The sequence below is a fragment of the Dendrobates tinctorius genome, unplaced genomic scaffold (genome assembly GCF_039654945.1).
Source record: "Dendrobates tinctorius isolate UK_male_01 unplaced genomic scaffold, ASM3965494v1 ptg000029l, whole genome shotgun sequence".
In the NCBI taxonomy this organism is placed as follows: Eukaryota; Metazoa; Chordata; class Amphibia; order Anura; family Dendrobatidae; genus Dendrobates; species Dendrobates tinctorius.
Window position 1 is genome coordinate 61,587,948 of NW_027361697.1, and position 14,808 is coordinate 61,602,755.

The 14,808-nt window shown below is 48.3% G+C and overlaps 1 protein-coding gene across 2 annotated transcripts in view; it reads left to right on the plus strand.

The window, feature by feature from the left end:
• Nucleotides 1-14,808, plus strand: part of LOC141086019 (calmodulin-regulated spectrin-associated protein 2-like) — a 129,017-nt gene that overhangs the window by 93,801 nt on the left and 20,408 nt on the right. For both annotated transcript variants that reach the window (XM_073571754.1, XM_073571755.1), the window contains exon 4: nt 8,456-8,539. In XM_073571754.1, the coding sequence (XP_073427855.1) occupies nt 8,456-8,539 (84 nt within the window). The remainder of the gene's footprint in view (nt 1-8,455; nt 8,540-14,808) is intronic.

A 14,808-nucleotide genomic window follows, 5' to 3' on the forward strand; every position in this document is an offset into this window, starting at 1 on the left:
CCATAATAGATAGATCGGGTAGGGAAGATACATGAGAGAGAGGAAAGATAAGTTCAGTTTTGTCTACAATTCGCCTCTGTCGCTGTCACTACTGACAGCTGTATCAGAGGGGTTAAATGCCCGCGATCAGTGCTAGCATCGATTGTGGACATTGCTGCATGGTGTCAGCTGTCACGTACAGCTGACACCCGCACGCGATCGCTACGGCGCTCAGTGTGAGGCCGCCTGATCGTCGTTCCGTACTAGTACTGCTGTTTGCTGGAACGCATCTCCCGCAGAGCAGTACTAGTATGGCGCATGTCGGGATTGAGGACAAGATGTCTGTACAATTGCAGCTTCACCTAGGAATACGGTTTTTCTAACATTTGTGTTGCAGGGAATTTGTCATCAGGTTTTTTATATGTAATATGAAAGCAGCTTTATGTAGAGGCAACTGATTAGTAGGTTTCTGTGCATAAGCAGGAATCTGCTAATCAGTGATGGAGGCGGAGATACACCAGCAGGAGGTCTACTAAACCTGCTGACCAATCCCCTTTAAAGGAGTTGTTCACAATTTGGACAACCCATTATCAATTAAAGTGTTCCCCCACTTAAATTAAAAATGCCTTACACTCACCTCTGGTGCCTGCCCAGGGTCTCCTGGGGCTTGCATGACATTGTCATCCCTGCAGCCAGTGAGCGGCCACTTCACTCTCGCTTTGTCGAAAAGAAGTGATAGTGAAGGTGCCACTGATTAGCTCCAGGGTTGACTTGATATAACACCCGAGCCCCAGGCATATCTAATTTCACGTGGAGACATGTAGTAATGGAGTAGGGTTTGTCCAAGTAGTGCAGCCACTCTTCAGTGTCCTCAAACTTATTTCAGAGAGGTTATCCGGTGCCGCTCACTTCTACATCAGAGGTGAGTGGCGCCTGTGATGTTATAACACCGCAGACCTGCCAAGGTGCGTGCACGATTACCAGTTATTAGCGTCCTGATCACTAGAATAGGACATGTGCCTTATACCGGCTGATTGTGCACAAATCTCAGCTGGTGTATGGATGTAACATCTGACATCTGTGGTGCAGAAGCGAGCGGTGCTGGGTAACCCCTGTAATGCTGCTGTATTGGAGCAGTGCTGTACTTTGGCACCCAGATCAGTTATTTATAGCGGAGTGTAAGCCTGTTATTCCTGGACAGCTTGTAATAACACAGACTTTACTCTAGAGACGTAAATCCTCTTTGTGATACAGTGTGCTGTCCAGCTGTCAACAATCAGATGGACACAGGTCATATTATAACTAGTCATAAAGGAGAAGTGTATCCAAATACCGGAGCTGCAGACATTTACTGACCTATTGTCTTTTTTCCTTATCCCCTAGTCCAGTGTGTTAAAGGGAATCCATCACCAGTTTTTTGCTATAGAATTTGAAAGCGGCATAATGTAGGGGCAGAGATTTGGATTCCAGCAGTGTATCACTTACAATCAATATTTTATCAGCAGGAAATTATCATAATAGGGCTAGATATGTTGTGATCCTAGTCCCACCGATGCCCCAGCACACAGCCGAATAACTGAGCTCTGCTAGATCTGCAGCAGAGACAACTGTGATTCCGCCATAATGATTGCACCCAGTAAACTGACAAGTTGTTGTAATCACTGTCTGTTTCCCTATATCATGCTGCTGTCATATTTACATAGCTTGAAAAGGATTCTGAGTGTTCTGCCATCTTCCACGTATGACGCTGTGTGGATTCCAGCATACGGCTAAACCTTTCATCCACTCCCAGTAACAAGACTGTATGGGTGCTTAAGTCTATTATTTATTGGGATGATATGGACAACAATGGGAGATGATAACAGATGGTATAGTAGATTAAATTGGTGAACACAGTAGTAGATGAGATCAGGGGTTGTTGTACAAAGTTGTGGATGATATCAGAGATTGTTGTACACAGTTATGGATGATTCAGGTAAAAACTATAAGAAACAGATAATGCAGCATGTCAGTACTGGCAGACAATATCACAGCAATACAGGGTACAATCACAACAGTAGCAATGATACAAGATGCTGTTATATCGGTAGCATACATTATCTAGAAGCTGAGCAATACAACATACACAGCAGTAAAAGAGGGATCTAAAACAACTAATGGCTGCCAGCTTTGCACTCACTGGACAGAGGATGCATATAACTATCATGCAGTGTAATAGCATTACAGGAGCTGAACATGCATTGCAAACATAATCGGGGGCTGCATTATGGCTGCTAACACAGATGCATAACATGTATACATAAATGCATTAAACCTTACCGGAATCTGCTTGTTATAAGCAGTTGTTTTGCATAGAGCTGAGCACCTGTGCTACTCAGAAGTCTGGTAGAAATGGTTACATGTTGCAAACCCGGGAAGGAAGAAGGACGGTTCTAAACAGTTAACCATTTAGGGAAAGAGAAGTGTTATGGATGAGTCACCGAAGGAGGAAAAAACAAAAATAATAGCTAAGTCCAGAAAACCAGAGAAGTTGGAAGCTATCGGATTGCAGACCCCTGACCCTATCCACAACAACTAGCAGCAGCTGTGGGGGGGTTCCTACAGTGCCCTAGACACCTCGATCACAGCTGGAGAACTAAATTAGCTTAAAGACAGAAAGGGGAAATCTAAACTGCCCCAGAGCAGCCCCCAACATATGACTGTGAAGCAAGATGAAAAACACTAACACAGATAGAAAGATAGGTTGAGCAAATGATGGGGCCCAAGCTAACTAAATAGGACAGCATAGAAAAGCTGCTGTCTGCAATCCGCAAAAACCCTATCCAAAAATGAACCAACAGACTGATAGGAAAAACAGGCCCTGAAGTCGCTAGGCTTCAAAAAGACTATATCAGCACTCAGGTATATTCTGAAGACAGAGCCAGAGATCAACAGATCAGAGACAAAAATGGAATTCAGCTCACCCCTGGCCGGGGATGGCTGAACTAAAAAAAAAAAAAAAAAAAAAAAGGCAAACAGAACCAGTACTAAAGTGTACAAAAGGCAGAGCAAAACTTAGCTTTGAGAAGCAGAAATCAGACTGGACTCCAAGAATACAGCAGGGAAATCACCAGCAAGGCAGCAGGGCGTCGGCTGCCTTATATCCAGTCATCAGTTCCTGTGACCCAGTCATCATCTACCTGCTCAGCTGTTTGGTAATCAGCCTCACTACCTTCCTTCGCCAGAAGAGGGAGTTCATCAGACCTCACTGGTGAAGGGAAAAATGAACTCACAACAGAGAAGATTCCAAACACATGAATAAGAAAGAGAAGGGCAACTATGACACATAATGGCCATAGCTGGAACAGCACTTTAAAAAATACCTTGCTGCACAGAGTGGGCTGAACACTCCCCGCTTGGCATCAACAGATGCCATAATTTGGCTCTTTTGGTTGAGGGCGGTATACGCATGCTTGTAGTGGTGCCAACCTTTTCAAGGTCTCTGGCTTGCAGCTGATGCTGACTTGTAGGACTGGGCCACATGAAGTAGACAGGTGATAGCTCGAACAAGTGACTTCCAGGTTGAGAACCTGCTGAACTGATGAGATTCCAGGTGATGGCTTGAAATCCCTGTATGCAGAGCAGACACTCGAGGACGGAGCTCTTCGTCGGCATCTGGATCCACTAGTTTGACCGTATCGGGCCTGTCGATGTGGGGCATCAAACGGTACAAGGAAGCAGGGCCTGTGAACCACGTAGTGCCCTTTAAGATGACTTGGAGCAACGGATCTAGTCGCATGGTCCACAGGACTGAGGTAAGTTGGCACGTAGTGCCACTGATTAGGGCAGGTGGATCTTCTTATCCTCAGTACCCGGTTACTAATGTAGACATAAAAGCGTTGAGTTTCGTTGCAGATGTATCCTAGTACCACCTTGCTATCTTTGTAGAACTCTGCATCTTTGATCTCCAGATTCATAGCATCCTAGATAAACTCGGCCAACTCGACTGCGAGGACAGCAGCACAGAGTTCCAGTCTGGGTATTGTGTGTTCACGGAGTGGTACCAGTTTAGTCCGGCTCATCACAAACCCGATGTGGCTCTGTTCGTCCATGTGTATGGTTTTGAGGTATGCTACTGCTGCGATCGCTTTGACTGATACGTCACAGAAGATTCAAAGTCTTCGTGTCTTGACTTCTGTGGATAAGGAAAAACAGCGTATGCACAACTTCAAAAGGTGCTCAAGTAGGGCCCCACACCATACATGAATAATAAAGAAAACTTTGCACTCAACTTCTAGAATATTTTTTTGGATTTTTTAATGCAGCCAGAAAATAGACGTTTCGGCCTCACTGGCCTTCGTCAGTAACAGACTGCAGTATAGTAGTTAATCGAATTCAGTGTGATAATAGAAGTGACACCATAGTCACTTTAAATGTGCCTGGTCATGCACTAGGCTCTGGGCATGGAGCCTGACTCAAATAGTACCTGGGTGGGTGGGGGTGCCATGCAGACATCAGTGACCCAGAATCCACTGTTGGTCAGCTGTCCTCCTTTGTCCTGTGGAAGACCATACATCCCATGTGGTCTTGTTCACCTTCACAGGCGTGGTGTTCATTGGTAGGTGCTGAGAAAAGGCAAAGTAGTGGAGTGCTGTTTGGCAATTCCTTTACCAGTAGACTATTGTGACATGCCCGGAAGAGAGATGGACGTCCATTTTCTAATATGCTGGTAAGCATACTGTTGACTGAGGCTGGCCTGTGTGCTCCTCCTAGACAGACGTCTCCGATGATGAGCCATCCAAGGTCGTGCCTCTGTGCGTACAGAGCGTTCCTGGAGCTGTTTATACACTCTCTAGCCTTGTGGACTCGTAGTATATCTCTTCCCAGAAGAAGAGTTATTGGGGTTCCTGGATCCATCTCGGGTATCAGGTGGGCTATACGCTTTAGATAGAGGTGATGTGTCGCCACCTCCCTTGAAGGTATCTCTGACCTAAATGACATAAATGCATTAAACCTTCCGTTTGTTATAAGCAGTGGTTTTACAGAGAGTTGAGCACATGTGAGGTACTCAGAAGTCTGGTAGAAATGGTTACATGCTGCAAACTCGGGAAGGAAGAAGGGCGGTTCTGAACAGTTAACCCTTTAGGGAAACAGAAGATTCCAAACACATGAATAAGAGAAGGTCAACTATGACACCTAATGGCCATAGCTGGAACAGCACTTAAAAAATACCTTGCTGCACAGAATGGGCAGAACAATGAGCGTTTTTTTTTACTATGTTCACACCTTGTATTTCCAGCGGTTTTTTTTTTTTTTTTGCTGCTTTTTTATGCACATTTTAAGCTTTTGTTTTACAGTACCAGCAAAGACTGAGATTTCAGAAATCTTATGCACACACGGGTTTATTTTGCTGACTGAATTGGAAAACGGTTGCATTTTTGCAAACAGCATGTCGCTTCTTTCAGCGTTTTTCAGTGTATTTGCAGCATTTTTTCACCCTTAGGAAACAATAGGTAAGTGCAAAAACACAGGTTTAAGTACTTGCTGTGTTTTTTTTGCACAAAAACCTAAGGAAGTTAAATCAGGATTTTTGGGGGCACTAAACTTTCTTTCTCGCTTCATTGGGGGACACAGGTTAACATGGGTGCATGGTGGTGTCGCTAGGAGGCTGACACTTTGCAAATAATTTGGGCCTGTCGACAGGTGCATACTGCTGGGGAGGAGCTAACTTCTTATTTGCATAGTGTCAGCCTCCTAGCGACAGGAGCATACACCCATGGTAACTTGTGTCCCCCAATGAAGGCTCCAAGAAAGAGATTTCATGGTAAGTACCAAAAATCCCACTTTATCAGCATGCACAAGAGACCCAAAAAATGCAGCAATAAAACCTGTTAATTGTAAGGAGCTTAAACGCAGCTTAAAATTTGCATTAAAAAAACGCAACCTGTCACATAGCCTTAAAGAACAGAAATTGTCATCCAAAAATTTTTTGACCAACAATTGAAAAAATGTAAAGAATTAAGGCTTTAATTTATTTAATTTAATTGGTATAAAATATGAAAAATAATTTAAAAAAATGTATATATTTCCAGCTATTAACCACGAGGAAGAGCAGCTGCTAATATTTGCCATGAAAACCTGCTGTAATGCTAGCTCGCATTACAACTGCTGTAAAAGTAATCTTCTTGCTTATGTCTGATCTCACTTCTCCCCTCCACTTCTGGGCGTTTCAAAGAATAAAAGAGTCTGAAGTTTACAACCACAGTGTTGGGGGATCACAGTGCACGGACATTACTGCTGAGTGCACAGTGATAGTGATATTGATGTGAGCAGTGGACGGCCGTCAGCTCTGATTCTATTAGTTCTCTGTCCTGCTCACTATGTCACATATGATGGGATTAGTTACATAGCTGAGTGGACTGTACCACACATGATAGGATTAGATACACAGACTATAACATGTCATAGGATTAGATACACAGACTATAACACGTGATAGGACTAGATACACAGACTGTGTAACACGTGATAGGACTAGATACACAGACTGTGTAACACGTGATAGGACTAGATACACAGACTGTGTAACACGTGATAGGATTAGATACACAGACTGTGTAACACGTGATAGGATTAGATACACAGACTGTGTAACACGTGATAGGACTAGATACACAGACTGTGTAACACGTGATAGGACTAGATACACAGACTGTGTAACACGTGATAGGACTAGATACACAGACTGTGTAACACGTGATAGGACTAGATACACAGACTGTGTAACACGTGATAGGACTAGATACACAGACTGTGTAACACGTGATAGGACTAGATACACAGACTGTGTAACACGTGATAGGACTAGATACACAGACTGTGTAACACGTGATAGGACTAGATACACAGACTGTGTAACACGTGATAGGACTAGATACACAGACTGTGTAACACGTGATAGGACTAGATACACAGACTGTGTAACACGTGATAGGACTAGATACACAGACTGTGTAACACGTGATAGGACTAGATACACAGACTGTGTAACACGTGATAGGACTAGATACACAGACTGTGTAACACGTGATAGGACTAGATACACAGACTGTGTAACACGTGATAGGATTAGTTACACAGCTGAGTGGACTGTACCACACATGATAGGATTAGACACAGACTATAACCTGTCATAGGATTAGATACACAGACTGTATAACACGTGATAGGATTAGATACACAGACTGTGTAACACGTGATAGGATTAGTTACACAGCTGAGTGGACTGTACCACACATGATAGGATTAGACACAGACTATAACCTGTCATAGGATTAGATACACAGACTGTATAACACGTGATAGGATTAGATACACAGACTGTGTAACACGTGATAGGATTAGTTACACAGCTGAGTGGACTGTACCACACATGATAGGATTAGACACAGACTATAACCTGTCATAGGATTAGATACACAGACTGTATAACACGTGATAGGATTAGATACACAGACTGTGTAACACGTGATAGGATTAGATACACAGACTGTGTAACACGTGATAGAGCCGTGTATCTAATCCTAAAGGGGGTTTTACACATAGCGATATCGCTAAAACGTCACTGATTTTGTGACGTTATAGCGATATCGCTATGTGTGATACTTACCTCCAACCGGCTCCCCCGCTGTCCATCGCTGATCGCGCGGCTCCATTTCTCGTCGTCTGCTTCCTGCTGTGTGAGACGAGCGACGCTGGACGCGGGCGGGAGGACATCTGGATCGCTGTGTGTGAAAGGTGAGTATCGTGCGCTGTGTCGCTGCTGCATCGCTGTGAGATCTTCCTGTGTGGACGCTCACTAGCTATCATTTAGCGATGCACCAGCGATCCTGACCAGGTCGTATCGCTGGTCGGATCGCTGGTGCATTGCTAAATGTAAAAGGGCCTTAAGACACTACGTGGCTGTCGGTGACCATCGCCTTGGCTGGTTATTTGGCTGTCAGCCCTCTCTCCCGCACACAGTATCACTTGTCTGATCACCATGTCGGCCGGCGCCCCGCACACATTGGACAGAGGCTGAACCAGTCATATATGAGCCATTTGCATCATTGTCGGGATATTGAATAGCAGGGGGTCAGCACCCTGCTGCACCACAGTGGTTGTGAAACTACAACTCACAGCATGCTGCCCAGCGTGTGGGCGAGTGCTGATGACAGCAGGTTGTCAGTCGCTATAAAGCTGCATTCAATGAATCTCGACTCTTGGAGATCTCCCTTGGAGCAGGAGATTTCATTCCTCCTTGCTTGGAAATCATTATGATAATACTCACAGAAAAACTGTTTTTTTTTTTTTAGGCAAATACTTGTGTAATGTGTCAGAATTTTACTATAGCAGTATATATGGGTTTTGGTTTTTTTCAAACATTGACTATGCTGTATTTTTTTGTGTGAAGCTTTTACTTATTTTATTCATTTATTATCCTTTTAAAATATTTCAGGTAAATGGACACTTGAAAGGAATTCTTGAGCAAGAACAGCGAGTGAAAGAACAGCAGAACATGGATCCGAACGCTTCACAGAAGGTATGTCCGTACAGGTGACATGGAGGGAGCAGAGCGCCAATCTTATATGATAACATCTGCTAATAATAAGGGCACAGTCAGCCTGTGGTATAAATGGGCCGGAGATCAGAATGTAGCACACGGACTGGCCGGCGGCTCTACCGAGCATGACGGGTTCATGTGTTATTTCTATGCAGCTGTCGGGAGAGCCGCTTGGCAGTCCGTGCACTGCATTCCTATCTAGGTCTGATTTATAAAGCCCTAAGCATGCTCACTCCCAGTCAGTAACTTTGGCAAGCATGCCATGGATCAGCCAACAAGCCAGCAAAACACTAGTTTATCAGCTAATCACTGATCATTCACCAGCAAGAAAATAAGTTTTCTGCAGCACATCGCCCTTTATAAACAGAATGTGCTGTCTGCAATATGCAGGTTGTATGGTGACCAAGCGACCATTCTGTCCCCATACAGTATGTTTTGGCCTGTGTGAACGGGTCATTAAACGAGCACTGATGTGATGGGCAGAAATCTGCGTCCACCCACCGCTGATTAACATGTCTATCAATGCATAGTGTCAGGAGCAATCTGTTCTAACAGTGATGGGGGGCTTGCATGAACAATCTTTCCCCCTCTTGCCATTATTGTCGGCAGCACATCCCTGTTTACACCAATTTTTTGTGGCCCACATAAAAACTACCTTCATCGGACATACAAGTGCTCCAATTGACGCCCATTTGGCTGATCATTGACGCCTGTAAAATGGCCTTAAAGGGTTTTTCTCCTTCGCCTCATTGGGGGACACAGATACTGTGGGTGTATGCTTCTGCTGCTAGGAGGCTGACACTGAGTGAAAAAAAGAGGTTAGCTCCTCCTCCGTCGTATACACCCTCGCCCCTATTGAGGGCGGAACTGTTTTTTTGCTTAGTGTCCATGGAGGCACACAAGTCTGGTTTTGCTCCAGACTTTTTTTTTTTTTTCCTGCACCATTCTATTTTGTCAAGGCCCCCTCACATACCTGAGCTGGGAAGCTGAAGAGGATCGTCAGTGAGGAGAGGGCCTGGGAGGGCTCCTGTGGCGAAGATCCGGGGCTGGAGCCCTTAGCTGTCAGATGCCACCGGCCAGTGGCTGCAGAGCGGTGCGGAGAAGCCCGCGCCAGTAAGTAGCACCATTTTATTGTGGCGCCATGGAGTCGCCCCCCCCGTTGCGGGCAGGGGATAAATTGAGGCCGCGGCTTTAGCCGAAGCTAGGCCGCGATCGGAAGTTCCGCCTCTGTGCTGCGCGTCACTTCCGGCGGCCCGCGCCCCAGGCCTGGGCGGCGGGGGATAAATTTAGTCCCCAGCTTCGGAGCACGGCTAGGCCGCAGACCCGGAAATACCGCCCCTGGACCAGTCTATATGCTGGCGTCCGCCCCACGGCTGGTGGCGCGCGATTTTTGTGCGGAGGCGTCCAGGAATGGGGGGCACAGGACTAGGGTAAGTGCTGCCCGGGAGACCACAGGGAAAACGAGGGGTTACCTCCTTCCCCCTATCCCCAGCAGCGGACAGATACAGCCTGTCCGAAGAAGCAGCATGCATCTCTTGTCGGGCTGCGTTTTCGCGGGCGCAGAGCAAGCGATTATGCAAAGCCGGCGACTCCAAACGCGCCCAGGAGCCCTCCCCTGCGACCGAACCCACAATACTGGTGTGGGCAGACCACAGAGGACAAGGCTCGGGATTCCCGCTGTACAGCGCCCGCAACCCGACGCCTAACAGAACCACAGTGTCCATCCTCCCCTGCGACCGCGACCAGTGTGCCAAGCCCCCCAGAGTGGGTCCTATCACTGTCACAGTTCATGCAATTGAGTCCCTTCTGGCCTCAAATGGGGGCAGGGACAGTGGCTCACTCGCCCGCTTTAGAGGGGACCTCCACCTCACTAGAGCCCCTCGCCTGCAGGGGCCGCTCTCACTCCAGGCAGACCCGAGGAAACGAATCCACACGTTGTCGCCCAGTCCATCTGGTGCCTTGGCATCCGTAAGTTCTGCTTCTCGCTCCCCGTCACCAGTGGTTGAAAGCGAGCAGACCTCAGAATGCGACTCAGACGAGCCCCTTGACCTGGATACTCCAGCGTCACGCAGCGGCTATGGGGCATGAAATGGCATTTAAGCAAGTGAAGCGCTCGCACAGAATTTTTTCCTCTCATCCGGAGTTTGAGGACATAGTGCAGCGGCACAGAGAACGTCCAGACAGGCGTTTCTCGGGTCAAAAGGCACTCGAAACAAGGTATCCGTTTGCTCCTGACCTCCGTAAAAATGGATGGAATCCCCGTTGGGGATCCTCCGGTTTCGCGTCTAGCCACTAAGACCCTGCTATCCGTCCCTAGTGTTTCCTCAATTAAGGATCCCACGGATCGCCTTTTAGAGAGCTTAGCTCGCTCAGTATATGAGGCGCCAGGGTCAGCGCTCGCTCCCTCATTCGCAGCAACTTGGGTAGCCAAGGCTATGATATCATGGTCAGAAACATTAAACAAGGTCGCGCAGGAGCAGGATCTACCTGCAGAGATTTCGGAGGTCGCAGGTCAGATGGCGATGGCCTGAGACTATGTAATCAATGCGTTTTTGGATGTGGACAATTGCTCGGCACTTGCTGCCGCTAATGCAATTTTTATCAGAAGAGCCCTATGGTTAAGGACATGGCGAGCCAATTCTACTTCTAAGAAGTCCTTGACTTCCCTGCCTTATCAGTGCGGCCACCTATTTGAGGAGAAGTTGGATCAACTTATCTCCGACTCCACAGGAGGAAAGAGCGGGTTTCTCCCTCAACAAAAGGTCAAAACGCTTTTTCGTCACCCGTTTTCAGGCACGTTTTCGGGGCTTTCGCCACCCCGGGAGGAGTACACGACCAATTCCACCACCTCAGGCCGCCCCAACCAGGATAGGGAGCGGCAGGTCTCATATAGAGCCAACCCATTGGGGAGAATGCATACTCAGCAGCCCTGATCGAGGGGATCCAGATCCCAAAGATCGTCGGCCAAATGACTCGAGGCCTTTACCAGATGACACCGGCAAGGTGAGCGGCCGCCTACTCTGGTTTCAGTACGACTGGGTCAATGTCGCTCACGACGCATGGGGAAAGGAATTGATGGCCTCGGGTTACAGAATAGAATTTGTCAGATATCCTCCAAGACGGTTTTTTCTTCCCGGCTTCCCAGGTTGGATACCCAGGCAAGGGCTCTATCGGGAGCCATCAAATCGCTCCAACGCAACGGAGTAATTGTTCCAGTGCCGGAACACGAAAGAGCTCAGGGGTTCTATTCCAACCTTTTTGCGGTTCCCGAAAAGGACGGGTCTGTCAGGCCTGTTTTGGACCTGAAGCTTCTGAACAAATTCATCAGGATCAGACATTTCCGGATGGAGTCTCTCCGTTCAGTCATATCGGCCATGGAGCAATGAGAATACTTGGCCTCAATAGACATCCAGGACGCATATCTGCATATTCCCATTTTTCCTCCTCATCCGAGGTTTCTACGCTTCACCATCGGCGATCAACATTTTCAGTTCGTAGCGCTACCCTTCGGGCTAGCCACGGCTCCCAGAGTGTTCACAAAGGTTATGGCAGTTGTCATGGCCACACTGCATTCTCGAGGCATAGTCGTCTTGCCTTATCTGGACGACCTCTTGGTCAAGGGCCCGTCAATACGGGCATGCAAAGAAAAGGTCAACATCACGCTAGATACTCTTGCCCGCTTAGGATGGTTGGCAATGCAAAGAAGTCATCCCTTGTGCCAGCTCAGAGGATCTCCTTCCTAGGAATGATCTTCGACACTTGCCGAGGGTTGGTAATTCTCCCTCAGGAAAAGGCGCTAGCTCTTCGGCAGGGAGTCCGGACACTTCGCCAACCAGTCCTTCATACCATCCGATCCAGGATGAGGATTCTAAGGAAAATGGTGGCAGCAATGGAAGTGATACCTGTCGCCCAATTCCACCTTCGCCCTCTGCAGCACGCCCTCTTGTCAGCCTGGGACAAGAATCCTTTCACGCTCTATCGTGCCGACTGTCCTCTCAAGTCAGGCAGTCGCTCGGATGGTGGATAACCAGTTCCTCTCTGGCCCAGGGGAAACCTTTCCCCCCAGATCATTGGCTGGTAATGACAACCGACGCCAGTCTCCTCGGTGGGGGAGCGGTGTTTCGCCACCACACAGCCCAGGAACGGTGGTCGCCACAGGAGTCACGCCTCCCGATCAACTTATTGGAGGTACGAGCAATTCGGCTGGCTCTGCTAGAAGTTTCTTCACTTTCTAGCAGGCCGCCCCGTCTGGATTCGATTGGACAACGTCACGGCGGTGGCTTACATAAATCATCAAGGGGGCACCCGCAGCAGAGCAACCATGCGCGAGGTGGAGCTCGTTCTTCAGTGGGCCGAAGCAAACCACTCGGTAATTTCAGCTGTCCACATTCCGGGGCGTGGAAAGTTGGGCGGCAGACTTTCTCAGTCGGCAGGGTCTTGCATCCGGAGAGTGGTCTCTACATCCCAAAGTTTTTCAGCAGACTTGTCAACTGTGGGAAGCTCCGGATGTGGACCTGATGGCTTCCAGAGTGAATGCTAAGGTGCCCACATATGTCGCTCAGGCCAGGGACGCGCAGGTATTCGCGGTGGGCGCGTGGGTTCTGCCATGGAACCAGTTTCACCTCCCATATCTATTTCCCCCACTGCCACCATTTCCGAGAGTCGAGACGGAAAGGGTGCCGGCGATCCTGCTGGCCCCAAGGTGGCCCCGTCGAGTGTGGGACGCAGATCTAAGGTAGCTGCTCGCCGACGTTCCTTGGCACCTGCCAGAGCGCCCAGATCTACTGTCTCAAGGGCCGAATTGCTACCCGAACTCAGGGACCCTGTGTTTGACGGCATGGCCGTTGAATCTTGGATTCTAACCCAGGCAGGGTTCGGGAGCGAGGTGGTCGCTACAATGATTAACGCCCAGAAGCCTGCTTCAGCATGAATTTACCACCACACCTGGAAGGTGTTCTTTGCTTGGTATCGACGCCGCGGTGTTTCCCCGCTGGGATTCTCGATCCCCAACATCTTGGCTTTTCTCCAGTCTGGCTTAAAGAGCCCGGATAGCTGTCGGTAGAGCATTAGACTCGGGCTTTGCCCCAGGTTCCCTCAGGAGACAAATATCGGCCTTATCCGTCCTGTTCCTGCGAGAATTGCTACCAATTTGCAGGTGAAGAGCTCCATTTGAACCGCTTCAGGATATCTCTTTGAGGTACCTTTCCTGGAAAGTGGTGTTCCTAGTGGCCATCACTTCCATCAGGCGGGCTTCAGAGCTGGCGCTCCTATCCTGCTGAGCTCCGTTCCTCACTTTCCATAAGGATAAGGTGGTCCTCAGACCAGCCCCTCCTTTTCGGCCGAAAGTCGTTTCCTCTTTTCACATTAATGAAGACGTTGTTTTGCCTTCATTTTGTCCAGCATCGGTGCGCCATGTGGAAAAGGCTCTTCACACGTTAGACCTGGTAAGAGCCCTCCGGAGGTACGTGTCGCGGACGGCACCTTTTTGTCAGACGGACACGCTGTTCGTGCTCCCCGAAAGGTGCAGGAAGGGACTCGCTGCCTCAAAATCGACCATAGCCAGATGGATTCGTTGGACAATTCAGGAGTCCTACCGCATTAGAGGCATGCCGATTCCAGCAGGGATCGGAGCGCACTCTACCCGGGCAGTGGGCGCCTTTTGGGCGCTTCGGCACCAGGCTTCGACATAACAGGTTTGCAAGGCAGCAACCTGGTCCAGCCTGCACACATTTGCCAAACATTATAATATCCATGCTTAGGCCTCGGCGGATGCGAGCCTGGGTAGAAGGATTCCCCAAGCAGCGGTGGCGTACCTTTTAAACAAGAGGTGCATGTAGGTTGGATCGGTGAGTCAATCTCCCACCCAGGGACTGCTTTAGGACGTCCCACAGTATCTGTGTCCCCCAGTGAGGCGAAGGAGAAACATGGATTTTTGTGAGTACTCACCGTAAAATCCTTTTCTCCGAGACGCTCATTGGGGGACACAGCACCCACCCTATTAGCCAGTTGGCTCTGTTTCTGTTTAGTTAATACGCATTTATTTATGTAATATAAGGGTGGTCCTTTTCTGGACATGTTGTACCTGTATTAAGGCTGATTTTGTTGTCCTCCTACTGCTTTGGCACCAAACTGAGTTCCGCCCGCAATAGGGGCGAGGGTGTATACGACGGAGGAGGAGCTAACCTCTTTTTTTTCACTTAGTGTCAGCCTCCTAGCTGCAGAAGCATACACCCACAGTATCTGTGTCC